Source organism: Ictidomys tridecemlineatus, chromosome 3 (genome assembly GCF_052094955.1).
Source record: "Ictidomys tridecemlineatus isolate mIctTri1 chromosome 3, mIctTri1.hap1, whole genome shotgun sequence".
In the NCBI taxonomy this organism is placed as follows: Eukaryota; Metazoa; Chordata; class Mammalia; order Rodentia; family Sciuridae; genus Ictidomys; species Ictidomys tridecemlineatus.
The window spans coordinates 74,389,890-74,417,839 of record NC_135479.1 but is presented as its reverse complement, the minus strand read 5'-3'; the positions used below and the strand labels follow the sequence as shown (position 1 = coordinate 74,417,839).

The following is a 27,950-nucleotide window of genomic DNA, read 5'->3' as shown; positions in this document are numbered from 1 at the left end:
CAGGCTCCTGAGCCAGGGGAGCATGCCTGGTCTGAGATCCTGGATCACCAGGGGGATGGAAGTGTCATCCCAGGGCGTGGGGTTCCAGATTGCCTTCAGAGACGGGGTCTTACACAAAGTCTTTCAGAAGTGAACTGGCATTTGTTGGGCGTCTACTGTGCTAAGGTCTTCGCTGAACCCTTTTCCTACCCCTTCCCCTGGATTTTAAGCACCTCTCAAAGAAAAGATTCTCAAAGCAAAAGAGGAAACCGTGGCGCAGGGAGGGAGGGGCTAGGCACGGCCTCCCAGAGGCATACAGTAGGCGCTCAAGTGTTAGTTTGCAGATTCCCACTGGGACCCTCTCCAATCACCGAGGGCTGGGGACTGGGGGTCTCCCCTATAAAGTATCCGGTGAGCAGGCAACTTGGGTGCTACGGCACGCATGCCGGAAACGCGTCCCAAGTTTTCGCGCAGACACCCAGCGTGTAGCTGGCCCCAAGGCTGGGAGGGGCGTCCGCTTCCCCTCCCTCCGCACCCCTCCTCCTCTACCGGGCGGGGGTTCCGGGAACCGGCCGAGGCGGGGCAAGAAAGCGGGCCGCCGCGCTGGTCGCTGAGACTCTGGCAGCCCCACAACCCCGTGCTTCCGTCTGTCCATTAGTCCGTCTGTCCGTCCAGCCATGGCTGCGCCGATCTCGGCACGACCGACCCTGTTGCTGTTGCTGCTGCTGCTGTTACCGCCGCCTCCGGGTGGTGAGCCTGGGGGGAGGGGCGGTGTGTCCTGCCCAGGGACAGGGTCACTCACTTCCCTGTGCTGCGCCTAGGACCAGCCAGGCAGCACCAGCCTCACAGTGCTCCCCTCCTAATCCTAATACCCCCCGAGGCGGTGCACCAACTTTACGACGGACCTCTTCTCCACTCCAGCACTCCACCTCGCCTGAACTGATACTGCCTAGACCCCAGGCAACTGCCACCTTTGTTCTGTCCTGGCATGGTGATGAGGGTTCAGCCTTCCTCTGATGTTCCAGGGGATTGGGTCCCCAGAGACTGGAGTAGGATTCCCTTGCCTGGCATTGACCAGGCATAAAAGCAAGGAGATGGGGCCCCTCCCTCAGAGGCTGTCCCTCTCAGCCTGTGTTTCCTGATTGCCCCCCTCCACCCGGGGTTGAGGGGGGGTTTGGCCTCCATGGCCCTTGTGTTCCTGCAGACGCTGGACTCGGTGTGGAAGAGACACCACCACCTTGTGTGTGATTGTAGACTGATGACTCATAGACTGGAGAGGCAGGCGAGGGGCCTTTTAGGGATGGGAATTTAAAACAGTCTCCTGCCCATCCTTGAAGAGCCAGAGACACTTTGGGGCTGGTGATTTTCTGGAGGAGAAAGGCTTTGTTTCCTGAGGGCTAAGACAAAACTGGAGGACCTGGGGTGGAGAAATGAGAAGGGGGAGTTCTGTACTTAGAATGAGTAACCCCTAGAGTGAGCAGGAACCTGCGAGAGGATCCCAGGCCCCATGTCTGGGGAGCCTTGAACAGAGTGATTGTCAAAAGAGCATTTGTGTTGTGTTGTGGCCTGGGCCTGAAAGACTCACCAGTATGTGTCTTCAGCCTGACCTGGCCTGTAGCTCTTGCTGTAAAGGCCCAAGTAAAGGTGGATTCAACTTAGCTGCCACAGCTGGGCCATGCTAAGAATACCTGTTTTCAGGTGGCCACCTAGCTGAGCTGGGCCTGTCAATGGTCCTAATCTCTGCTCTATAGCTTTGCTCAGAGAAGGGTTTTTCCTGGAATTGCCAAGAACAAAGTGCAGCCCCATGGCACTTTGTTTCTCAAGGAGTCACTCAGTGTCTCTGTCTTTAGGCTGCCCTCTTCATAGCCTCAGGGTGCATGATACACCAACTACTCTGGGTTTCCAGACACTGCCTGGGGGCCTGGCCAGTTTAGGGTTGTGAAGTCTAAGGCCCACATGCTGTGCCAGGATTGTTTCCAGGCTTACTTCAGGGATTATCATCAGACTTGTCCTCAGCCTACTGTAGTCATATGGGCCTTTCTGAACTGGGTGTTCCATTAGGGATCTGCCTTGGCAGAATCTAGTACTATTCCTCTGGCTTATGGGGTCGAAGTCTATGTTAAGGTAGCCTAAGGAGGGCTGGGGATGTGGCTCAAGTGGTAGCGCGCTCGCCTGGCATCCATGTGGCCCAGGTTCGATCCTCAGCACCACATACCAGCAAAGATGTTGTGTCCGCTGAGAACTAAAAAATAAATAAATAAATATTAAAAAAAAAAAAGGTAGCCTAAGGAAACATGAGAACATCTGACTGTAGCATCTTCCTCAGCGGCCTGGGTCATTGGTTTTCTCAGAATGATCTTGTATATTGAAGTTTGCAAGATTGTCACTAGGTTCCACCTCTGTGTCTGACAGTCCTTGCTCTAGGACTTCATATACTGTCACTGAGAACACTGACATTTCCTAGGCACCTGCTTTTATGGATATGTGTGATGGGTGTGACTGGCTGACTGAATTGGTCAGGAGTCAGCCTGCAGGCATTTGGGGGCTTATGAAGTCAGGCCCTTGCAGATGTGGTATTCAGTAAATTAAGCTGCTGTGGCTGAGTGATTAGGAGAGAAAATGAGAATTATAAACTGAATAGTCCAGTGTCTGGTCTCTGCAGGTGGTCAGGAGTATTACCATTAAACTGTGTACCTGCTGGTCTTGGCAGCTTCTGGAGGAGGTGGCTTGGAGTAAGGTCTGGAAGGATGAGTAGAGTTGAAGGTGGGAGATGAGAAACAGGCAGTATGGCTAGCCTGGAAAGTTAGAGTGATTTTTCAAGGCCCTTTGCAGTCTGCATCCTGCTTTGAGGACTCTGCTTGATCTTGAAGCAGTGGAAACCAAGGGAGGTCTGAGAGTGGGGAGAAGCCCAGTCAGACTCAAACTTGAAAATGTCATTCTTCATCAGAAGGTCAGCAGATTGGCAGGGGGAGAGAGTGAGATCAGTTAGGGCACCTCTGCTGAGGCCCAGGATAGAGGACAAGGCTGGACAATTGGCCACTGACAAGTATGGTCCAGAGCATGCTTGTGCTTGGTGGCTGTGCTGGGGAAGTCTCTGTGCCTGAGGGTCAGAGGGAACAGGTGTGCTTGTGTCTTCTAGCCCATGGCGAGGTGTGCATGGCTGCTCCTGGAAGCAACCTATTCCCTGAGTCCTGTCCTGATTTCTGCTGTGGTTCCTGTTTTGACCAATACTGCTGTTCTGATGTGCTGAAGAAATTCGAGTGGAATGAAGAAATGTGTGCTGTACCTGAGACCAGGTTGGTACACTGGTGGGTGATTGGAGCCTCATTGCCGCAGGAGAGTACTGCTTCTTAGGCCTGTCCACCCTCATAAGATGATGACTGGGCATTGGACCCCCTCCTCTGGGCTTGATTCACTAGACCTACACAATTTGTCCTTTGCTCTGCTCCCCCATCCTCAAGGGCACTGGTTTGCCCAGTCTTGGGCAGAGCAGGTTTCTTAGGCATCGTTCAGTGACCTCAGCTGGCTCTGTCCCTGTGGCTCACTCTGGGTGTGTACCTGTATCAACATGCCCTTAGGGTGGGCATCTGGGTGCCAGGTTGCTCCGACTAAAACCTCAGGGGTCACTCCAGGGGAATTGGGCTGCGTGAAATAACCACACAAGAGACAGAAATATCTTTTTCTTTGGGGGTGCTATGACAGCTCCTCTGACCTTAAGGGTCCACAGAAAGAGAGAGAGAGCGCCCGCAAGCAAGCACATGCTGACCCCTTTTACTAAGGAGAAGCCATTCAAATGAGGCAAGGGGTCAGGTTTCAGGAGGCTGAGTCTACTTAATGATGTCTGCTATCAGCAGGTTGACTGACATCTAGGTAGGCCACACCCAAGGACAGAGTAAGAGAAAGGGACACAGAAAAGACGTTTCCATGGAACATTCTATCCAAAACAGGGCAAGGGGTAATATTATAAAGGAACAGGTAAGCATAGCTCCACCCTTGGGAATGTAGGAAGGCATGCCCAGGCACGAAGATACAGTCACTCGCACCCTAAAAGATGGGGGCAATCATCTCCGTTACCCAGGCAACCAGATCTCAGAGTGACTGACAATGCCACAATGCCACACCTGTCAGCAGGGGAGACAGACACAGTCACCAGCTAGTCGGCCTCCTACATCTGGGTATAAGTGTATCCATAGTGTGTGCATGCATCTGGTTGTGTATGTGTGCTTTGTGCAGGGCACAGGGTATGAGTGTTATGTCCTCCCAGCATGACCCATACATTTACCCTGTATCTGGGGTGTAGATTTTGTCATGGCCTTATACCAAGGTATATCTCCCTTTGCCATATTCTGTGTTTTCTTCATGTTTGACCACAGATGTAGAGAGTTGAGGTGGTCATACTCCTCAGCTTATGTCAGATGCTCATCACTGGTTTGGGCAAGACTAGCCCCTATCTGCCCCCCATCTTATATATATCCTTTAAAAAAATATATATATATATATATATTAGTTATAGGTGGATACAATACTTTATTTATTTATTTTAATGTGGTGCTGAGGATCAAACCCAGTGCCTCACACGTGTAGCACTCTGCCAATGAGCTATAGTCCCAGCCCTAGTTATATCCTTTTAATTGTGTTCTTGCCAAGTCTATATTATGTATTATGTTGTGGGCACATATGTAGGATTACAATGAATTCCCTTACTTTTTGCATTTCCGTGTAGTGTTTGTATGTTTCTGTGTGCACATCTGGCCTATGCCCACCAGCTGTGTGATTCTCCATGGTGTGAATCCAAAAGTGTTGCCATCATAGATGGCTGTGGTAGGTATCCTTATATAGTTCCTCCTTTCCTCTTTTTATGGAGCCTGTAAGAATTACCTGAAAATATCTACTGGAGTACAATTGCTGGATCAGAGGGATGTCACTAAATTACTAAGGACTTCCCAGTGCTCTTGGGAGTGGCTGCATACCTCTCAGTCAAGATTGAGGGTTCCCAATAGATAGATCATATTCTACCCTTTTACTTTCAGTTTTTGGGTATCTTTGTATTTCACAAATACCTTAATTTTAAAAATTCATTATGTAATTTTTGTTGTTGTTGTTGTTTTATTTCTTCCCTTCCTTCCCTCACCCTGCCCCCCACCTCCTTCCTTTGTCTGTCTCACTATGTGGCCCAGGCCGGCTTCCAACTCCTGAACTCAACTAACTCTCCTGTCACAGCCTCCTGAGTAGCTGGGACTATAAGTGTGGGCACCTGGCCTATGATAATTTAAAAAAATAAATAAATAAATAAGCAGGAACATTTATTCCATTTAAGTGTAATGTATTGGCTGGAGGTGTAGCTCAGTGATAGAATGTATGCTTAGCAGGTGTGAGGTCCTGGGTTTAAACTCTGACACTATATAAAAAAAAAAAAGATGTTAAGCCGGGCACTGTGGTGCACACCTTTAATCTCAGCGGCTAGGGAGCCCAAGGCAGAAGGATCACGAGTTCAAAGGCAGCCTCCGCAAAAGCAAGGTGCTAAGCAACTGAGTGAAACCTTGTCTCTAAAATATAAAATAGGACTGGGGATGTTGGTCAGTAGTCGAGTGCCCCTGAGTTCAATCCCTGATACCAAAAAAAAAAAAAAAAAGGTGTTAAATGTAGTGAAGTTATTGATATTATAGAACTCTATTTGCTTCCTGAATAATGTCTTATAACCACTCAGTTTACATAATTCTCAACCCATCCCCCCAGATTGTTTTATATACTGTTACATTGTACACAATATACTCTGTGTATTATTATATTATTTTATTGTACTGTTTATCTCTCTTGTTCTGTACTTCTCTACTTTCTTTTTTTTCCTGTATTGTTTTTATGCCATTTTTTCCCACTATTTACTTCTTTTCTAACTCATATGCCTTTAATCCCTTTTTTCTTGCCTTATCGCACTGGCTAGATGCAGATGTCTATGTCTTATTTCAAATTTTGAGGGAGAGCATTCAGTCTTTCACTTATGATATTACCTGTAGCTTTTTAATAGGTGCCCTTTATTGGGTTGAGGAAGTTCCCTGCTATTCTTGGATTAATTGTAGTTTTTTTTTCTTTTTAGTTATAGATGGACACAATATATTTTTTTGGTAATATTTATTTTTTAGTTGTAGTTGGACACAATACCATTATTTTATTTATTTATTTTTATGTGGTGCTGAGGATTGAACCCAGGGCCTCACACTTGCTAGGCAAGCACTGTACTGCTAAGCCACAACCCCAGTCCATGGACACAATATTTTTGTTTTATTCATTCATTTTTATGTGGTGCTAGGCAAACACTCTACCACTGAGCCACAACCCCAGTCCTCACTTGTAGTTTTAATCTCGAAGGGCTATTGATTTTTTTTTTTTTTTTGTATCAGGAATTGAACCCAGGGTTGCTGAGCGACATCCCCACCCCTTTTAAAATATTTTATTTAGAGACAAGGTCTCACTAAGTTGCTTAGGGCCTTGCTAAGTTGCTTAGACTGGCTTTGAACTTGTGATTCCTCTGCCTCAGCTTCCTGTGCCACTGGGATTACAGGTATGCACCACTGTGTCCAGCAGGGTGTTGAATTTTGTCTAATGCTTTTTCTCTGTTGGGATTTTATGATTTTTCTGTTTTATTCTCTTAATATGATAAATTATGTTAATCTCATTCTAAAATAATATTTTATCTGAGCATGAAACTTAGTTTTATGGCTATTCATTGAATTTAGGTTGATTGTATTTTTCTCTTGGCATATCGAAGTTTCTATTATACACCGTCTTTTAGTGTCCATTATTTCTGTTCAGATAGGAGTAAAACAGTCAGTGTGTCCCTCATTTAAAATAAATCTGGGGGCTGGGGATGTGGCTCAAGTGGTAGCATGCTCACCTGGCATGCCTGCGGCCCAGGTTCGATCCTCAGCACCACATACAACAAAGATGTTGTGTCCGCCGAAAACTAAAAAATAAATATTAAAATTCTCTCTCTTTAAAAAAAAATCAGGGGCTGGGGAGGTGGCTCAAGCGGTAGCGTGCTCGCCTGGCATGCGTGCGGCCTGGGTTCTAGCCTCAGCACCACATACAAACAAAGCTGTTGTGTCTGCCAATAACTAAAAAATAAATATTAAAATTCTCTCTCTCTCTCTCTCTCTCTCTCTCTTAAAAAAAATAAGATAAATAAATAAATAAATAAATAAATGAAATAAAATAAATCTGGTTAGGCAAGTACTCTGGCATGACCTCTACTCCTCAATAAAAATCTCTTCTGAGGGCTTTTAAAGATTTTCTTCTTTGATATTGTTCAGTTACATTATAATATATTTAGGTATGGGTTCCTTTTAACTTTTGGTGCTATGTATTTGTGAGCTTCTTAAATCTGTGGTTTAGTATCTCTCATTAGTTATGGAAAAATTTCTATCATTCTTTTTTTCTTTTTTGGAAGTACTAGGCTTGAAACTAGGCCTGAGCTATATTCTCAGTCCTTTTTATTTTTTATTTTGAGACAGATTCTTACTAAGTTGCCCAGGCTGGCCTTGAACTTGTGATCTTCTGCCTTAGCCTCCTGACTAGCTGGGATTTCAGGCATGTGCCACTGCACCTGGCTGCCATTATTTCTTTAAATATTACTTCTTCCCCCTTCTTCTCCTTTTCTTCTGAAACTCTAATTAGATACATGCTACTCTTCTCTCTCCAGTGTCTGTTTTCTAGCTTCTCTTCCATATTTTGTCTCCTTGATGCTTCCTGAGTAATGTCTTGTAACCACTCAGTTTACATAATTTTCAACCCATCCACCCAGATTATTTTATATAGTTTCATTTTACACAATATATTCTGTATATTATGCACAAGAAAGCACACAAAATAAGTGTACAAACCAGTAATTTGTCACAAAACTTACTACCACCAGCATATACCACCACCCAGAAGAGAACATATATTTGCAACTCAGAAGTCTATTTGAGCCCACTCCCAATCAGTATCTCTCCCACCTCCTAAAAAGGTAACTATTATTCTAACTTTTACATAACTTTTTTCTTCTCTTTTCACTACTGGAAATTGAACCCAGGGCCTCACATATTCTAGGCAAATGCTCTACCATTGAGTTACACCACTAGTCCATTTTTTAGAGTTTTAAAAAATCCTTCCTGCCAGCATGGTGGTGCATGCCTGTAATCCCAGTGACTGGGGAGGCTGAAGAAGGAGAATTGCAAGTTCAAAGCCAGCATCAGCAACTTAGCAAGACCTTGTCTCTAAATAAAAAATAAAAATGGGCTGGTGATGTGGCTCAGTGGTTAAGAACCCCTGGGTTCAATTTCTGGTACCAAAAAACAAAAACAAAACTTTCCTTCCTTCCTTCCTTCCTTCCCTCCCTCCTTCCCTCCCTCCCTCCCTCCCTCCCTTGGTGTGCTTTCCCACTGAGATACATCCCCAGCCCTTTTTTTTTTTTTTTTTTTTTTTTGACACAAGTCTTGCTTAGTTGGTAAGGCTGAACTCAAACTGGCAATCCTCCTGCCTTTGTCTCCCAAGTAGCAGGGACTATAGGCTACTGATTCTGGTAAACTTTTCTTTAGAGTTATAATGCCCAGGTATGCATCTCTAAATTCCTTGGTTCAGTTTTGTCTTTCTTCTTGAGGGGAGAATAGCTTCTTTGGAACCTTGAAGAGAAACTTTTTTTTTTTTGTATGTTGGGGTTGAACCCAGGGTCTGTTCATGATAAGCACATTTTCTACTACTGAGCTACCCTGCCAGACACCAAAACTTCTTTAGGTAATAGATAACATACACATAAAATTAGACAAATCTGAAGTATATAATTTTAGTGAGTTATCACAAGAAAAAGACTTACAAATGTAAGGGAGGGAAGGGAAGAATAGAAGTTCATTGGACTAGACAAAGGAGAATGAAGGGAAGGAAGTGGAGATGGGAATAGGAAAGGCAGTAGAATGAATTGGACTAACTTTCCTATGTTTATATATTAATACATGACCAGTGTTTACTCCACATCATGTTCAACCACAAAAATGAGATTCTAATTAGAGTAAATTATACTCCATGTATGTTTAATATGCCAAAATACATTCTACTGTCATGTGTCTCTAAAAATAATTTTTTAAAAAAAACTCACATTTATATAACCATAACCTATTCAGGCTAAGAATAGAGCATCATAGTACCCAGAAGCCCCTCACATTCCCTCTCATTTTACATCTCTTCTGTTTTCCCCAAAGCAACTGTTTGCCAGCTTTCTCTTTCTCTCTCTCACATATACATACAGGTATGCCTACATACAAAATCTATATATCATACATAGATTGCCTGTGGTTTGGTGTGTTTTCTTTCTGTTAATATTGTGAGTTTGATACACATTGTGTTATTTTCCTGGTGTATGGTATTATAATATTCACCATAACTTATTTATTCATTCTAATGTTGATGAATATCTGGGTTATTTTTATTTTTTTTGTCTATTATAAATAGTTGCTGCTATGATCTATAACTGTTCTTTTTTTTTTTTTTTTGGTATTGGGAATTAAACCCAAGGGTACTCTACCACTGAACCATATCCCCAGCCCATTTAAAAATTTTTAAATTTTGAGATAGGGTCTTCCTAAATTTCACAGTCTGGTCTTAAACTTGACTTAGCCTCCTGAGTTGCTGGGATTATTGGTATGCACCACTGTTCCCAGCTCTGCTTTGGGCATTCTTTTTTTTTAAAGATTTATATATATATTAATATATTATATAATATATTATTAATTAATATGTAATATATATTATTAATTAATACATATATATATATTTTAGTTGTAGATGGACCCAATATCTTTATCTTATTTATTTACTTTTATGTGTTGCCAAGGGTCGAACCCAGTGCCTCGTGCGTGAGAAGCAAGTGCTCTACCACTGAGCCACAATCCCAGCCCCTGCTTTGAGCATTCTTGTACATTTCTTTTGGTACCCTTGTTTATGCTTTTCTTTTCTTTCTTTCTTTCTTTTTTTTTGGAGGGTTAGTATTGTGACTATGGGTTGAACTCAGAAGCCTTTAACCACTGAGGCATATCCTCAGGCCTTTTTTTTTTTTTAGTTGTAGATGGGCACAATACCTTTTTAAAATTTATTTTTATGTGGTGCTGAGGATCAAATTCAGTGTGTCACACATGCTAGGCAAGCAGTCTACCACTGGGCTACATTCCAGTCCCCTCAGCTCTTTTTTATGTTTTATTTTGAGACAGGATCTTGCTAAGTTGCTGAGGCTGGCCTAGAACTTGCAATCCTTCTGCCTAAACCTCCTGAGTTGCTGGGATTACAGGTGTTCACCACTACGTTCAGTTTGTTTGTTTGTTTGTTTCTTTCTTTCTCTCTCTCTCTCTTTCTTTCTCTCTCTCTGTTTCTTTCTCTCTTTTTTCTTTCTCTGTTTCTTTTTTCTCTCTCTTTTTATTTTTCTCTCTCTTTCTCTCTTTCTTTCTCTCTCTGTTTTTTCTCTGTTTGTTTCTCTCTTTATTTTTCTTTCTCTCTCTTTCTCTCTCTCTTTTTCTTTCTCTCTCTCTCTCTTTCTTTCTTTCTTTCTTCCTTTCTTTCTTTCATTGGGATTGAACCTGGGGCACTTTACTACTGAGCTACATCTTCCGCCCTTTTTAAAAAAAAAAAATTTGTTTTGAGACATAGTCTCACTAAATTGCCCAGCCTGGCCTTAAATTTTTGATTATCCTGCCTCAGCCTCCTGAGTCTTTGGGATTATAGGTATGCACCACCATGCCCTGCTTGCATTTCTTTTAAGTATGTGCCTAATAGTAGATTAAGAAAGAATCAAGTTTCATTTTCAAATATAGATATCCAGTTGAACCAGGACCATTTACCGAGAAAAGTGTTTTTTTTTTAATCATTCTTCAGTGATAACTTTATTATCAACTTGAGTGTCTATATAGGCATGGAAATGTTTCTAGGTTCTATTCTGTTGCAATGGTCTATTTGTCTATCTTTGACTAATAGAAGGCTCACAATTACTGTAGTTTCATAGGAAGGCTTGATATTTTTCAATAGAGTCGTGGTTATTTTTGGCCTTTGTATTTCCATATAAATTTTAGAATTAAATTGGTGCAATGGTGCATACCTATAATCCCAATGATTTGAGACGCAGGAGGCAAGAGGATTACAACTTTGAGGTCAGCCTGGGCAATTTATTGAGATCCTGTCTGAAAAAAAAGGGCTAGGGATATAGCTTGGTAGTACAGCACCCCTGGGATCAATTCTTAGCACTATAACTTTTAGAATTAGTTTCATAAAACCATCTTGTATTGTATTGACTCTATAGACTATTGTATTTATTGACTGTATATGATAGGCTGAGAATTTTCCAAAGCTTTTCTTTTCTTTCTTTTTTTCTTCTTCTTTTTTTCTTTTTCTTGCAGTGTTGGATATTGAATCCAGGGCCTCGTGCATGCTGGGTAAGTGCTCTACCACTGAACTTACCCCTAGGCCCAACTTTTCCTAATCTTTATTATGATTAGTTTTTGCTAATTCTGTCTTTGATTCATTTCTTTCTTTTTGCATTTTACTCTAAGCAGTCAAGAAAAATTAAGCTGCTCCTTCAACGTTTGCTTAGAAATTTCTTTAGTCAAATATCCAATATATTTCCTATTTCCTGTTCTCAGGATCACTCACTTTTTTTTTCTTTAGTCTTTGTAAGATCTTCTTTTCTTTAGTCTCACTGTGTTCTTTTTTTTTTTTTTTTTTTTTTTTTGTGGTGCAGGCGAGGCAAGCACTCTACCAACTGAGTTATATCCCCAGCCTTCACTGTAATATTAAACATATTATCCTAATGTGTCTGATAACTTCAGTACTTAAAGTCCCTGTGGACGTTTATATTGTCAGTTATGGCTGTTGTTTTTCTGTTCCTGTTGTTTAGTGTCTTAGTGATCCTGAAAAGTTTCGATTGTGTGCTTGATGGTACATTTGCAAAATTGATTATAGAAATTTGGAGCTCAGGACTCTCCAGGGACATTAGCACTCTAAGATCATTTTGACCTGATTGCAGGGGCTGAGATGATTAGAAGCTCCTTTCTTCTCAAGAAACAGCTTTTCAGTCACAGTACAAGTGAATGAGTGTCATCAGGGCCTCCCACCCTTGTAAGGCTCCCTGTCACCTTGGCTTCTTGAAGCTCCCGATGTGCTGGTTGACTTCCCAGCTGCCTCTCTGAAATTGGCTAACTCCCGTAGGAGAAGAAAGACCTTGGGTATGATGCATATTTATGATCTTTGTTACCAACCTTACTGCCACTGGGTCCCAGCTGTGTATTCTCCATGTCATTATCCTCCAATGCTTTCAAACGGATTATTTAATTATTTATTTATTTATGCAGTGCTGAAGATCAAACCCAGGGCCTAGCTCATGCTAGGCAAATGTTCTGTCCTAGAGCTGGCACAGTGGCACATGCCTGTAATCCCAGGGGTTCGGGAGGCTGAGATAGGAGGATTGAGAGTTCAAAGACAGCTTCAGGAGTGGTGAGGTCCTCATCAACTCAGTGAGACCTGTCTCTAAATAAAATACAAAATAGGAGATGTGGCTCAGTGGTCCAGTGCCCCAGTGTTTAATGCCTGGTACAAAAAAAAAAAAAAAAAATCTATACGGAGTTAATTTTCAGCTCCACACTGATTTTTTTTTTTTTTTAATATGAAAGTCACACTTTCAATATCAGGTGCCACTCATTGTACCTTGAGTGTGTCTTCTTGAAAAGAATATACAATTGTCAAATAATCTTTTAAGAACTACACAAAATATGGACCACTTCACAAATTTTCATGTCATCCTTGTGCAGGGGCCATGCTAATCTTCTCTGTATTGTTCCAATTTTAGCATAAGTGCTGCTGAAGGGAGCAGCCCACAGTGATTTTGGGGGGTTGGGGTACTGGGGATTGAACCCAGAAGCTTTTCACCACTGAGCCTTTTTATTTTTTTTTATTTTGAGACAGAGTTGCTTAGTTGCTAAGTTGCTTAGGGCCTAAGTTGCCAAGGCTGGTCTGGAACTTGTGATCTTCCTGCCTCAGCCTCCCAAGTTGCTGGGTTTACTGGCATGCAACACTGAGCCCAGCTGGAATTGGCTTTAAAATAATTCAGAAAAGGGGGACTGGGGCTGTAGCTCAGCAGTAGAGCACATGCCTAGCATGCACAAGGCCCTCAATTTGATCCCCAGTACTGCTGAAACATAATTGTAATCCAGGTTAAAAAAAAAAAAAAAAAGTAGGGCTGGGGATGTGGCTCAAGTGGTAGCGTGCTTGCCTGGCATGCATGCGGCCCGGGTTCGATCCTCAGCACCACATACAAACAAAGATGTTGTGTCCGCTGAAAACTAAAAAAAAAAAAAATAAATATTTTTTAAAAAAAGTAGTAGGAGGTATATGAAACAATAGAGTCCTGGTAACTATGGAAATGAGTGAAAGCTACATAGCTCCCCTGAGTTCAATCACTGGTAACCCCCCTCCCCCCAAAAAAAAGCCAATTCCAGAATTACAAGAATTTCTCCTTAACTGTTAGCTTTCTTCGTTAAAAATGAGGCCTTTAGGCTTAAAATCAAAATACTATAGTGATGCAGCCATGTCAATATTTATAGCAGCTCAATTCACAATAGCTAAACTATGGAACCAATCTAGATGTCCTTCAATGGATGAATGGATAAAGAAAACGTGGTATATATATTCAATATATTATATATATATATATATATATATATATATATATATATATATATATATATATATATATATATTACTCAGCTTGAAAGAAGAATGAAATTATGGCATTTGCTGATAAATGGATGGAGTTGGAGAATCATGCTAAACAAAATAACCAAAGGCTGAATGTGTTCTCTAATATGTGGTTGATAATTCACAATAAATGGGGGAACTAGAGAAGTAGAGTTACCTTAGATTAGGTGGAGGGAAGTGAAGAGAGGGAAGGGGTGGGGAAGGATAGTAGAACGAAACAGACATTATTGCTTTATGCATATATGTGACTGAATAACCAATGTGATTCCACAACATATACACTCAGAAAAAGGATAAATTATATCACAGCTATGTATAATATATAAAAGTGCACAAATTCAGTCTACTATCATGTATAACTAATTAAAACAAATTAAAAATTTTAAAAAATGAGGTCTTTATATTTTTATTTATTTATTTTATTTTAGGTGCACTTAACCACTGAGCACAATCCCAATCCTTTTTATTTTTTTATGTTGAGAACAAGGTCTTACTAAGTTGGTTAGGGCATCACTAAGTTGCTGAGACTGGCTTTGAACTTTTGATCCTCCTGCCTCATTCTCTCAAGTTGCTGGGATTGCAGGCATGATCTACAGTGCCAGGCTAAAATGAGTTCTTTAAAAAGAAATATGACTACCATATCAGTGACATATTTGGCGTAATTAACAGTAACTCTGTAACTTTCAATATTAGTGTGTGATCAGTTACTTCTCCTAACTTTCAGAATGCCTTTCCAGAGGTGGTTTGTTAAAGTCAGAATCCAGACAAAATTATTTTATTAATTAATTTATTTTTACAGTGCTGGGAATTGCATCGAGCCTTATATATGCTAGGTGTGTGCTTTACCACTAAGCTATACCCTCAGCCTTAGGTTACCATTTTTAATGTATGTATTGTTCCTTTGATTTTCCCTTTTTATTCTACTTTTTTTCCTCTGTTTTGTATCTTTTTCTTTTCCTTAAATAGTCTTGCTAGAGGTCTTTCAGCTTTAGATTTATCTTCTCTATTATTTTCTGTGGCTGTTATTTACTGTTCGGTTTCTTCCTTGTTTTTTGGGGGGTTTTCTCTATTACTTTCATTTTTTTTTAATGGTACTGGGAATTAAACCCAGGAGTGCTCTACCTTTGAATTATACTCCCAGCTCTTTTAAGTTTTATATTTGCAGAGAGATTCTTGCTAAGTTATACATATCTGACTCCAATTTTTTATTATTGTGCCTCAGCCTCTTGAGTAGCTGGGATTACAGGCATGCACTACTGTGCCATACTGTGTTGCTTTCACTTTTATCTTCTTGAGTTCAATAGTCTTATATATTTTTTTAAATTTTGGTATCGGAGATTGAACCCAGGGGTACTTTACCAGTAAGCTACACTCTTTTTTAAAAAAATTTTTTTTTAAATTTTGAGACAGCATCTTGCTAAGTTGCTTAGGGCCTTGCTAAATTGTTGCTGCTGGCCTTGAACTTGTGATCTTTCTTCTTTGGCCTCCCAAGTCAATGAGATTATAGGTGTGCATCACCATGGCCAGCCAATCTTGTTTATTTTTAATCTTTTTTCTTTCCTGATAAATTCTACTAAAAGTATAAATTTCCCTTCAAGAACTACTTAAGCTATATTTCATGAATTTTGATCTGTATTTTTTTTTAATAATTTTTTATCTATATATTTGTTAATTTCCTCCATGATTTCTAATTTAACACACTATAATTCACAAGTTTTTAAAAAATTTGTCTTTTTGAATCATGTTAATTAAGTATGTGGGGTGTGTGTGTGTGTGTGTGTGTGTGTGTGTGTGTATGTGTTTTGTTTTTTAAGCACTTCTTTTATTTATTTATTTATTTATTTAGTACCAGGGATTGAACTCAGGGGCACTCAACACTCAACCCCACTGACCACATCCGCAGCCCTATTTTGAGACAGGGCTGCTTAGTGCCTCCCTGTTACTGAGGCTAGCTTTGAACTCAATCCTCCTGCCTCAGCCTATTGATCTACTGGGATTACAGGTGTGCACCACTGGGCCCAGCCCTTTTTTGTATTTTTAACTTTGTGACAGCATAGTCTCCTGTTATTGGTTTGTAACCTTACCCTATGTGGTTAGAAAAGATATATTGTATATCTGTCTTTTGAGAGCTACTGAGACTTATTTGGTAACCTTATATGTGGTGTGTCCTGGATACTGTCCCTGGTGTGCCTGAGAAGAATGTGTGACATTGCAGTGTGAGATTTGGTGTGTGTAATAAGCTCTTCTGGAGACCTTAAAAACTACCAGTACATGGGCTGGGGAAGTGGCTCAAGCGGTAGTGTGCTTGCCTGGCATGCGTGCGGCCCGGGTTCGATCCTCAGCACCACATACAAATATGTTGTGTCTGCCGAAAACTAAAAAATAAAAATTGAAATTTTCTCTCTCTTTCTCTCTCTCTGTCTCATAAAAAAAACAAAAACAAAACAAAAACAAAACAAAAAAAAACTACAGTACATGATAGCTTTGGTTCATGTTATGTTTATGCCCTAAGATAGTATGTTTGTTCCTGGTATGCAGGTGGGGTTCAAGTGGGTTTCTCATGAGCTTCCTTCTTTGCAGTGCACCCATCCACACGGAGCCACTGGAGCAGCTGGGCTCAGCGATGAGGTTTGGATCTGGCTTTGACAGCGACCCCATGTCAGGGTAAATAAAACTGTGATGCAGCTTCCTAGTAGAGGTGACGAGTGGGCTTGGTGAGACCTGTAGGGGCGGGATGGTGCAGAGTCAATGCAGTGGGGCCCCAAGGAAGTTGTCATCATGTCTGACCATCAGAACTTTTATTTACCTTTTTTGTACCAGGGATTGAATGCAGGGGCACTTAACCATGGAGCCACATCCCTAGCTCTTTTTAATTTTAAATTTTTGATTTAGAGAGAGAGAGTCTCACTAAGTTGCTTAAGGCATATATATTGCTGAAGCTGGCTTTGAATTTGTGATCCTCCTGCCTCAGCCTTCCGTGTCACTGTGTTTATCATGGGTGCACACCACCGTGCCTGGCCACCAGGACCTTTAACTCTTATGTTGAAGAATTGTTTTCCTTAATGTGTTGGGGTGGGGGGCATCTGTGATGGGGTGGGGCAGCGGTGACTGATAGGCTTAGGTGATAGAGGAGGAAGTGACAGGTGGTGAGGGCTGCAGTGATAAAATGTGAGGTAATGATGGTTGTTTTAGTCAGCTTTTTTTTTGCTGCTGTAACTAAAGGACCTGACCAGTACAACTGTAGAGGAGAAAAGATTTATTTGAGGGCTTATGGTTTCAGAGGTCTCAGTCCATAGAAGTCCAGCACCATTCCTTGGGGTTCCAGATGAGGCTGAATATCGTGGCAGAAGAGTGTGGCAGAGGGAAGTGGCTCACATGATCAGAAAGCAGAGAGAGAGACTCCACTCTTCAGATATAAAATATATACCCCAAAGCCATGCCCCAATTCCCACCTCCTCTAGCCATACCCTACCACTTCAGTTATCACTCACTTATCAGGGGATTAAATCACTGATTGGATTAAGATTTGCAGCCCAATCATTTCTTCTTTGAACCTTCTTGCATTATCTCACACGTGAGCTTTTGGGGGACACCTCACAGCCAAACCATAACAATCGTGATGGTCATGGGGGCAGTGGTGATCAGATGAGGCGATGGTCAATGGTGGCAGTCATGGTGGTGGGGTAATGATGGCTATGATGGGGGCAATGATAGGGGCAGTGAGTGTGGTGATAGGGTGATAATGGTGGGGCAGAGGTGCTGGGAGAGCAGATGCCATGGTTGTTGTATCAGAGTTTATGGATCTAGTCACTGTGTTGAGACGCTCATCTCAGGGGACCTAGAAGCAACCCTGTTCCCCAAACCCCAGTCCCCTTGACCAGGCTCCTGCCCTGTCTTGTCATCACCACCATTACAGGTGTTGAAACGCATGTTTGTGTGGGTAGAGTGAGCATGCAGCCACGTGTGCATGTGTTTTCTGAATGGAGTCTGTTTCCTGAGCTGTCTCCTGCCCTGATGTGTCTGTAAGTTCCTTTCAGCAGAAGGGGCCCACTCAGGCCTAGTTGCCCCTTTGTTTTCCTTCCCTCCTTCCTTCCTTCTTCCTTCCTTCCCTCCTTCCTTTCCTCTTTTGCAGTCCTGGGGACTGGTTGTTCTTTTGGCAGGACAGGTACTGAGACCTCAGTGAGCTCTTCCACATCCAGGGAGAGCCCTCATGCAGGAACATGGGCTTTCAGGTGGCCCCATAGAAGTATTATTCTGATACCCAGCTATTGGGGGTAGCCAAGACTGAGCCTCAACTTGAGTATAGTGGGTGCTATAGAGGGTTGTGTGCAGTGCTGGGGTCTATGTGGTATTTTAGGAAGAGGACCACTCTGGCTCCTCTAGAGGATGAAAAGAGCAGATGGAATGGAGTGGGTATGGCAGCCAGCCAGTGGAAGTAGCTGTGGCCCGCTGGCCAGAGGTGTTGGAGGTGAGTGGGGAGATAGTACTTGAGGGGAAGGAAAGGGGGAGGGGGAAGATGGAGTCTGGCCTTTAGTAGCTGCCAGCCAGCAAGACACAAGAGGGTGGACAGACATAGGGGCTGCCCTGGTCTCTTCTTTGGAGACCGGGCTAGGCATCCATCCCTGTGTGGGGATCCAGGATATATGCAGGATAAGTCCTACTCATGGGTTTGGGGTGAAAGACTCATCCCAGATCCTTTGGGTGAGAAGAGTGAGAAAAATGTTGAGGATTGAATCTGGGGGTCAGCGGTGTTTGAGAAATGGCAGCAGGGGGAGATGAGAGAAAGGGTTCAGAGGGGGGAGAGAACACCGGGAAGTTCAGGAAGGTAGTATTGTAAACTGCACTGTGAGTTGGGGACATCACCTTGGCAGAGGCATGGTGCCCTTGGCAAAAGCTGTTCAGTGGAGTAGATTGAGAATTGAGTTGAAAGTGTGTACAGTGAGACAGCTCCCTGGAGAGACTTGGCAGTGAACAGAGGAGTGAGATAGGAATTGGAGGAGGAATTAGTGTGCAGGACTTTATTGGCAGTGGTGGAGACTTGAGCTGTGAGAGTACAGAGGTGATGACATAGAATAAGGAGTCTTTTTTCTTTTCTTTTTCTTTTTTTTTTGATACTGGGGATTGAACTCAGGGGCACTTGACCACTGAGCCACATCCCCAGCCCTATTTAGTATTTTATTTAAAGACAGGGTCTCACCGAGTTGCTTAGTGCCTTGCTTTTTGCTGAGGCTGGCTTTGGACTTGTGATCCTCCTGCTTCAGCCTCTGGAGCTGCTGGGATTACAGGCATGTGCCACCGTGCCCTGCTATCAATGATACTTTTGTGAACACCCTCAGGTGGTTGCCTTTCCGAGACCTTAGGAGACACCCTTTCTGCTGGGTATTCCTGTGTACCATCCTTGGCTGAGGGCTCTGTTTGCCTACTAGAGGGTTGGTTCTTTGGTGGAGGTCCAGCTCCTGCTGCCCCGGCTGTGGCCAGGATCTTGGGAGAAGCCTAGAAGAGGAAAGGCCCTGTGGGCCAGAGGTCTGCACGAGTTCTGCCCCCATTTTCTCTTATCAGCTTTCCTCTTTTCCTCATCTTGAGCCCTCACCTTTGGCTCTCATCTCTGGGTCACTTCTTGGGTTCCCAAAGAATAAGGCACCAGGTTCTTAGAGCACAGGGACCTGGAAGAGCCCAGACCTGCCTCACCTTGAGACATCACACCCTGCTTGGGTTGTGTCCTCCTTCAACGTGGACCTTGGCTTCCCACAGTATGGCCCTGTGGCCTGCATCCACTTGGTGTGTTTTCTCTTTAGAGTTTTGTTGGTCCCCCTATCACTGTTGTTTTGGATCCTGATTTCATTGTCCTGTCCCAGCTCCTTGCCACTCACAGGACTATTGGACTTGACTGGTTCGTTTTCAAGGACCTGAGTAGTAGAATCTCTGGTCATAGTAACCAGGGGGCCAGTCACTATTGACCCTCTGCCCTGACTCTGCTGTGACGATAAGCAGGAAAGACAGGTCCATGAGGTGAGATGTGAGAGCGTCATGAACCTGGGCTGTCTTCCTGACCTCAAAGTGTTCTTTCTGTGGTTCTTGGGTCCATGCACTGTGTTATAGACTGTCTGGTGTCTTGCCAGTATCATGGGTTGTCTTAGTCCAGAGATAGCTCTTTTATTGTCTAAACACTGGGCATCTGCCACCTCCTGGAGGCCCTCAAGCCCCAACCCTACCTGGGCTGTTCGCTCCATTGGTCTCCTGTTTAGGCTGACTCTGCCTTCTGAACTTGATCTTCAGACTCCTTGATTTTGGCTTGACCCCCATTTTAGGGACGCCCCTTCCTTCCTATTGGTGGTGTAGTTCCATTAATTCTGAAACCTGATGTGGCCATGGTCCTCTGCCACATTTTGCAGCCGCTCTTGAGTGTTGCTTGGTTTCCTCAGAGCATCATGCCTGACAGTCCTGCCAGGGGCTGCCCTTGGGGTCCCTGAGTGAATTTATTAATTCATTTATTAGGAACCTGCTATGTTTTAGGCCCCGGAAATATAGTAATTGCCTAAGGCAGGCGTAAGATGCAGTTTATCAAGTGCTCACACAAAGGAATTATTATTATTATTTTGGTGAGGAGGTGGTTTACCAAGGACTGAACTCAGGGCCACTGGACCACTGAGTTATATCCCCACCCCTGTTTTGTATTTTATTTAGAGACAAGGTCTTGCTGAATTACTTAGTGTCTTGCTTTTGCTGAGGCTGGCTTTGAACTCATGATCTTCCTGCCTCAGCCTCCCTAGCTGCTGGGATTACAGGCATGCACCGCTGCGCCCAGCACAAAGGAATTCTTTTTCTTTTTCTTTTTTTTATTGGTTGTTCAAAACATTACAAAGCTCATGACATATCATCTTTCATATATTTGATTCAAGTGAGTTATGAACTCCCATTTTTACCCCAAATACAAATTGCAGAATCACGTTACTTACACATTCACATTTTTACATAATGCCATATTAGTGACTGTTGTATTCTGCTGCCTTTCCTATCCCCTACTATCCCCCTCCCCTCCCCTCCCATCTTCCCTCTCTACCTCATCTGCTGTTGTTCAATTCTCTCCCTTGTTCCCCCCCCTCTCCCCTCACAACCTCTTCTATGTAATTTTGTGTTACATTGAGGGTCTCCTACCATTTCCATATGCTTTCCCTTCTCTCTCCCTTTCTCTCCCCCAACTCGTTTCTGTTTAATGTTAATCTTTTCCTCATGCTCTTCCTCCCTGTTCTGTTCTTAGTTGCTCTCTTTATATCAGAGAAGATATTTGGCATTTGTTTTTTTTTTTTTTAAAGGATACCTGTGCAGTTTTTATTATGCAGGCTTTTTTTTTTTTTTTTTTTTTTTTTTTTAGAGAGAGTGAGAGAGGAGAGAGAGAGAGAGAATTTTTAATGTTTTATTGTTTAGTTCTCGGCGGCGGACACAACATCTTTGTTGGTATGTGGTGCTGAGGATCGAACCCGGGCCGCACGCATATCAGGCGAGCGTGCTACCGCTTGAGCCACATCCCCAGCCCTTGGCATTTGTTTTTTAAGGATTGGCTAGCTTCGCTTAGCATAGTCTGTTCTTTTTTTTTTTTTTTTTTTAAAGAGAGAGTGAGAGAGGAGAGAGAGAGAGAGAGAGAGAGAGAGAGAGAGAGAGAGAGAATTTTTAATGTTTTTTTTTTTTATTGTGTAGTTCTCGGCAGACACAACATCTTTGTTGGTATGTGGTGCTGAGGATCGAACCCGGGCCGCACGCATGCCAGGCGAGCGCGCTATCACTTGAGCCACATCCCCAGCCCTAGCATAGTCTGTTCTAATGCCATCTATTTCCCTGCAAATTTGTCATTTTTCAGTGCTGCGTAATACTCCATTGTGTATAGATGCCACATTTTTTTTACCCATTCATCTGTTGAAGGGCATCTAGGTTGGTTCCACATTCTAGCTATTGTGAATTGTGCTGCTGTGATCATTAATGTGGCAGTATCCCTATAGCACGCTCTTTTTTTTTTTTTTTTTAAAGAGAGAGAGAATTTTTTAATATTTATTTTTTAGTTCTCGGCAGACACAACATCTTTGTTGGTATGTGGTGCTGAGGATCAAACCCGGGCCGCACGCATGCCAGGCGAGCGCGCTACCGCTTGAGCCACATCCCCAGCCCTATAGCACGCTCTTTTAAGATCCTCAGGGAATAGTCCGAGAAGGGCGATAGCTGAGTCAAATGGTGAGGAATTCTTGTTTACATATTGAGGTAGAAAGGAACTTAATTCTGTAAAAGCATTTGTCAAGAAGCCTGACCTCATCTGTAGGGAGCTGATGCTTTGAATTGAGGTTTGAAGAGCGAGAAGGAATTAATGATGTAGGAGTGAGGATGGAGGGAAGAAAAGCACCCACCAGGCAGAAGGACCTGCTTGTACAAAGGCCCTGAGGTAGGACACAGCATAGTACTTTCAAAAACTGAAAGGTTCATGTGACTGGAGCACAGACAAGGAGGGAGTGTGAGAGTCCCAGATCATGACAGACTTTGTAGATCTAACAAGGAGTTTTATTTAAATTTTTAGTTAAAAATTGGAAATTTCTTTATTTTAAGTTTATGTCTAGTTAGACAAACTCCAGAATTTTTTCTTCTTTAATTGTCAACTATAATATACATACAGAAAACTACACATATACCCATAATTTAGCAAGTACTTTACTTATAAAGCAAATTACTGTTTCCAACAGCTAGAAGAGTCATAGTGTACATTTGAGCAGGGGGTGCCATGGTCAGACCTGGTAGGATGGTGCAGTGGGGTGGCAACTGCCTCTTAGTAAGGCCAAATAGAAGCTTGGAGAGTATGCTGGTAGAAGAGGAGAAGCAAAAGGGACCTGCTGGAAGTATCATGTTTGTCATCCAGGGCCCTAGGGTTGTGCTGGAGCGGGTAGGTGGATGAAGGTGCTCATCTGGGAGAATGGCTGCAACAGAGTAGGCAGTAGGGTGGTGAGGAGCTAGAGGTGAGCTTGTGTGTTGTTCAGGCATGCCCAGGCTGGGGCATCTCTCAGATCCCCCAGTGGAGCTATTCTGGGTAGCAGACAGCCTAGGCAAGTGAGGATCAAAGGCGGCTCTGGAAAGGCTCCCAGTGCCTTGGCTTCTCCTTCTCCCCCTTAGTCCCCTCCTGGCTGCTGGCACCTGGGCCATGACTGTGTCTTTAAGAGGGTGGCTCCAGGGCCTCTTGTGTCTGTCCTTCCTGCCGCTGACGTCAGGGATGGGCAGGACCGAGGAGGCGATTTGCTTTTCTTTTCCTTGAAAGGGGAGGAGATTGAAACTCAGTGGCCTCTCTTGAAAAGGGGAAATTCCAGGCATGCGGGAGGCCCTAGGGTGAAGGCGGAGGCTAACATGGGGTGAGCTTGGGCGCCATTCTTTAGAGACTGAGACAGGAAACAGAGCTTGCTCCAGAACTGACGCTGGTTCTGCCTGGGCATGTCATTGTGTATGAATGTGTGTTCCTACATTCCTGCCTCTAGCTGGGCAGGGAGACAGCTATGGTCTGATGGTCCTGTCTTAAGGGCTTGTACTGGCCACTTGGTGGTGATGGCTCCCATCCTGGGAGCTTGCCTGGGTGCTTTTGAGCCTAGAGTGTGCAGAGCCTATTCTTTGGCTGGGGAGCCCAGCCATACTGAGAGTGTGTTGCCCCTCTGGGCTGTGAACTGGAAGCCCGTGTTGGGGTAGGGTGGGACCCACACCCTCCCTGGCCTCCAAGGGGCACATGCCCTGTAGCTAACAAAGCTATTTCCAACTTTGAATGTATATGTGGTGCATTTATTTACCAAGCATTACCTTCTATAAGAATACTTTGGGGCCTCTGGGAACATGGGAGGATAGTAAGGGGCTCTGTCTGTCTTTGGAAGTCTGTGTTGGTGAACTTTCTACCCTGCTTTTTCACAGGGCAAGCCCTCATTCTGTGGGCACCCGGGTTGGTCAGGGAAGTCTCCTACAGAGACCACTGCTCTGTCCACTCTCCCCCTCCAAATCATCCTGTCTACTTTTAGCTTTCTCATCTAGGAAGCATCCATGCCACAGTACCTGGCGTGTGGCACGTTCCTGATAGCCATCTGCTTTGTGGTTGCAGGGGCGGGGGTGGTGATGGACAAGGTGTATATGCAGGGTGGCTCCTTTCCTGAGAGGGGAGCAGAGGACAGACCCTGGGCTAGGAGCTTTACAGAGCTCCTAGTTCACAAATAACCCCATTTTACATGTGAGGAAACTGACACTGAGACAGGTTCAACTACACAACTAGGAAGTTTCGGTATCTATATTGCTTAGAGTCTTTTTTGGTAAGAGGGATGTTCCTTGGAGCAGTTGAGGTATGGACTGCTTCTCCTGAGGAGGGGGAGGGGCCTTGGGTCATGACCAGCTCTTTGGCAGGTTTGGAGCAACTGTAGCCATTGGCCTCACCATCTTTGTGCTCTCGGTTGTCACCATCATCGTCTGCTTCACCTGCTCCTGCTGCTGTTTGTACAAGATGTGCCGCCGACCACGTCGTAAGCATGCCCCACACCCCACCCCTCATCCTACCGGGACCCTTCTTCTGTGCAGGTCCAGATTCCTGGATAGGCAAGGGCAGCTGACCAGAGCCCTATTTTGGCCAAGCTGGAGGGATGAGGGGCAAGCCAACCTCAAGACCTGGGGAACTGGAGTGTCTTAACTGGGATTCTCTTTGCAGCCGTTGTGACCACCACCACTGCCACCACTGTGGTGCATGCACCTTACCCTCAGCCTCCAAGTGTGCCCCCCAGCTATCCTGGACCAACATACCAGGGCTACCATCCCATGCCCCCGCAGCCAGGGATGCCAGCAGCACCCTACCCGACACAGTACCCACCACCCTATCCAGCCCAGCCCATGGGCCCACCAGCCTACCATGAGACCTTAGCTGGTGAGTACCACTGCAAATTCTGTGACCCTGCCTGCCCCTCAGCTCATGCCTGTGCCTCCGTATCCCAGGGTATGTCATTGGATGTTTCTGTCCCTTTTTTTTTTTTTTGCATTACAGCCCACTGTGCCACAGCTAACCAATGTCCTCTTTACTTTCAGGAGGTGCAGCCATGCCATACCCTGCCAGCCAGCCTCCTTATAACCCAGCCTACATGGATCCCCCAAAGGCAGCCCCCTGAGTTTGCCTCTCTAGCTGCCACTTGATTATGTTGTGTGTGAGTGGTGTGCAGGCACAGTTCTTTACTGCCCTGTGTGTGGTGTGTGTGTCCTGTCTAGACACGTGGCTTCCTCTGATACTGACCAGGTAGGGAACAATCCTTGCCAGAGTAGGCTGGGACCAAACTTTTGCTTCCTCACTTGAAATCATGCTTCCTGAAATCTCAAGCATATTCAAAGAATGGGGTAGGTCTTTTCCAACTCACTCCAGGGTTACCAGGTTCAGTCTGTCACATTAGGATTGAAATTTTTATGGGCACTGTGGGCCATGTATTCTGGTTTTAGGAATGGCCAGTTGCTGCTCAAAATCATGGCTTTTTCTTAGGGTTTGGGTTACCCTTTGTAGAGCCTGTGCTGTGAAGCAGGCAAGTAGACAAAGTATGGGATCTGGCTGAAGCTCAGTGCTTTGGGTAGGTGTCCCTGGAGTGGGTGCCATACTCAGTGGAGGTTGGTCGGCTCCTGATGTCAACACACCCCAAGCACAGTCCCATCTACCTGACAGCCCTCTATCTGGACTGTCCTTCCATCCTTCCTGCAGGGCCAGATGCACTCATGATTCCTACCACCAATGGGGAAGCTGTCCCCCTTGCTGCCCAGCCCCTGCCACAGGTGGGCAAGGGGGCATGTCCACCAACACACTCAGGTATCCTTCCTGCAGTGTTTTTTACTTTTAGCCAAATGTTTTGCCTGTTTTCTGTTTTAAGATGTGTGATAGTTGATGTGAAGCTGAAATGTATGGAGAGAAATTGATCCACAACCTAACCTCTGAGACTCTGTTTCCCCTGGTCCTAGCCTGATAGGAATATCCAACTCATATACCCTAATCTATAATTGTCCTGGCAGTAGGGACACCAGGGCCAAGGGACCATCTGGACCAAAGGTGAGGGTGGGGGGCTTGGGTGGCAGCTCTGACCCAGATACAAATACCTCGGTGTACCCTGCCCCTGTTAATGTTTGACCAGGTCTGTTTTAGCTTTCAATCTGTTAATGTGTTTCTAAGAGTCTAGAGTCTGTACCCTTGTTTATAATAAAAACAAATATTTAGAGCTGCCGTCTCCTTTTTTTTTTTTCAGAGCCTTAGTAACTGGGATTGAGCCTTAGGCTGAGTATCGTTTCCATTCACTATTTGGATATATGTATTTCCCCTACTTTTACTGGGCTCAAAGGTTTGCTTATTTTGTGAAGAGAGTAAGGGACAAGGACTACTCCCCAGGTCCCTAGTACAGGTAGAGGCTCCAGCCGCCAAGGAAGCTAGGAGGCAAATGACTACTCAGTGTTGTGGGGGGTCTTTATTAGATTTTCCTTCTCAATTTACTGCCCAGGTGTGGCCAGGGATAGTCCATACAACGTGGCTATCGCCAAGGTGAGGAAGGCCAGCAGGCCCAGAGGGGCCAGCAGCCCCTCCCGGGGTGGGATTCCAGGGACTACTGTTGAAGTAATAGCCTTGGGTCTTCTGCTTTCACCAATGCTGGGGCTAGCATTCTTGGTAGTGGCTAAGGGTGTAGTGGCTGTGACTGCAGACCGTTTTGGGTTGGTCCCAGAAGAGGCTGTGACCCCATACATGGGCCTGATGGTGTGAAAGGGCTTGGCGTGAGTATCCACCCACTGCAGCAGGGCCTTTGGCTTCCACTGACATATGCTAAGCAGAGCTAAAACATCACCCTCAGCCGTGTGTGAGTCCACTGGGGCCTGCCCATATAGGCGGGTATAGATACTGCCCAGGCTGTAGCTCTTCCTTGGGCCATGCTCTGAGGGGTTGCTAGCTTGTTCCAAGGCCTTCAGGGCAGCAATGCTGTCCACACAGAAAGCACCATCCAAAATACTGGCAAGACCCAGCATAGCCAACTCTGCCTGGAGCAGGGGGAAGTCGTAGCGGTCACCGTTGTGTGCCACCAGGCACCAAGGCTGTGGCTGGCGCTGCAGGAAGGCTTGGAGCAGGTTGGCCAGGTTGTTATCAAAGCGTTGACGCCCATGTGCTGCGAGCACAGCTGTGCTCAGACCTGTGATCTCGCTGGCTGCAGGACTGCAGGCTTTTCCAGGAGCCACGCACAGTGAAAGCTTGTCTGCCACGCGTGGTGGCAGGGGCACTGTGGGTGGTGACCCTTGAGAGGTGAGAGTATTCTCCAGGGCACATCTGTGGACAGCCAGCAGGCACAACTCCGTGACCTTGGGTTGGGAGAACGGCAGGCCAGTGGCCTCCAGGTCCAAGAAGATGAGGGTCTGCATGGGACCAGGAGGTGGGGCCTGTGAGCCCATGCTGGGGTAGGTACCTGCTGCTGTGCCTGGGAAGGAGCATGAGGTTGGAGGTGGAGCATGTGAATGCAAGGGAAAGATCTGAAGTGAGCAGGCTCTGGGGGCAAGGGTGGGAGGAGAGTGGGCATAAGTACATTGTAGGTTTTGCCTGCACAGTCAGGCACTGTCTGAGAGCTCTAGAGCCCATTTTCAGGGCAGGAAATTGGTGAGGGTGGGGTAGCTTCCTTAGAGGATGACTGTACTTTTGGGGAAGGTTCCCTCTTCCTCACATGGGTTTGGTCCCGCCCTTAGTGCCCACCTAGTACTATGTGGGGGAAACCCATGACATTCTTGCCCTGCCCCATCCCCTTGGGGGTCCACACTTACCGGAATAGGGAGGCAGCAGTGACTAGGAAGAATCAGGCACGCACACTCTTGCTGGCCCTGCTGTTGGCAGCAGTGGCGGGAAGTGAAACTGGGTCTGGGCCCGCCTGCGAGCCTGCCTCGTGAGCAAGGCCCGCCCTGCTCATCAGCTTGCCTAGTCTGTGCCTCTTTTGCTAAAACCCCTCCCTCCCCAGGCATCCCAGAAGATCTGCTCAGATCCACAGCTGTGGGCCTGCTGGCTGACACTGTGCACGGGGGGGGGGGGGGGGGGGGGGGGGGGGGGGGGGGGGGGGGCCCTCATGCTGCCGAGAGCCCACAGAGAAGACAGCTGCCTCAGCGGTCTCCAGGTGCCAGGCTAGTTCCAGGTCTCAAGCAATGCTGTGAGCCCCTGCCATGGCCCT

At 45.0% G+C, this 27,950-nt stretch overlaps 2 protein-coding genes and 1 non-coding gene across 6 annotated transcripts; 1 reads left to right on the top strand and 2 right to left on the bottom strand.

Annotated features, from left to right (window-relative positions):
• The first annotated feature begins 512 nt into the window (after positions 1-512).
• Shisa5 (shisa family member 5) lies at positions 513-25,979 on the top strand. 3 transcript variants are annotated; one of them, XM_005326871.5, is made up of 6 exons: positions 513-729; positions 3,119-3,275; positions 16,324-16,407; positions 24,148-24,263; positions 24,446-24,658; positions 24,817-25,979. In XM_005326871.5, the coding sequence occupies exons 1-6, from the start codon at positions 657-659 to the stop codon at positions 24,894-24,896; spliced, it is 723 nt and encodes a 240-aa protein (XP_005326928.1). In that variant the 5' UTR covers positions 513-656; the 3' UTR covers positions 24,897-25,979. The 3 variants fall into 3 exon arrangements, with proteins under 3 accessions (XP_005326928.1, XP_013214913.1, XP_013214914.1); XM_013359459.4 differs by lacking the exon at positions 16,324-16,407; XM_013359460.4 differs by lacking the exons at positions 513-729; positions 3,119-3,275; positions 16,324-16,407 and adding an exon at positions 22,966-23,123.
• Positions 12,753-12,859, bottom strand: LOC144376554 (U6 spliceosomal RNA). Its single transcript, XR_013437139.1, has one exon. It is a non-coding gene; the product is annotated as a U6 spliceosomal RNA (small nuclear RNA).
• A 224-nt stretch (positions 25,980-26,203) lies between the features above and the next one.
• On the bottom strand, positions 26,204-27,823 carry Trex1 (three prime repair exonuclease 1). 2 transcript variants are annotated; one of them, XM_078043151.1, is made up of 2 exons: positions 27,553-27,823; positions 26,204-27,283 (listed from the first exon to the last, which is right to left on the bottom strand). In XM_078043151.1, exon 2 carries the CDS (start codon positions 27,187-27,189, stop codon positions 26,245-26,247), a length of 945 nt encoding a protein of 314 aa, XP_077899277.1. In that variant the 5' UTR covers positions 27,190-27,283; positions 27,553-27,823; the 3' UTR covers positions 26,204-26,244. The 2 variants fall into 2 exon arrangements, with proteins under 2 accessions (XP_077899277.1, XP_005326927.1); XM_005326870.5 differs by having other exon boundaries at positions 26,204-27,215.
• Between the last annotated feature and the right edge of the window lie 127 nt (positions 27,824-27,950).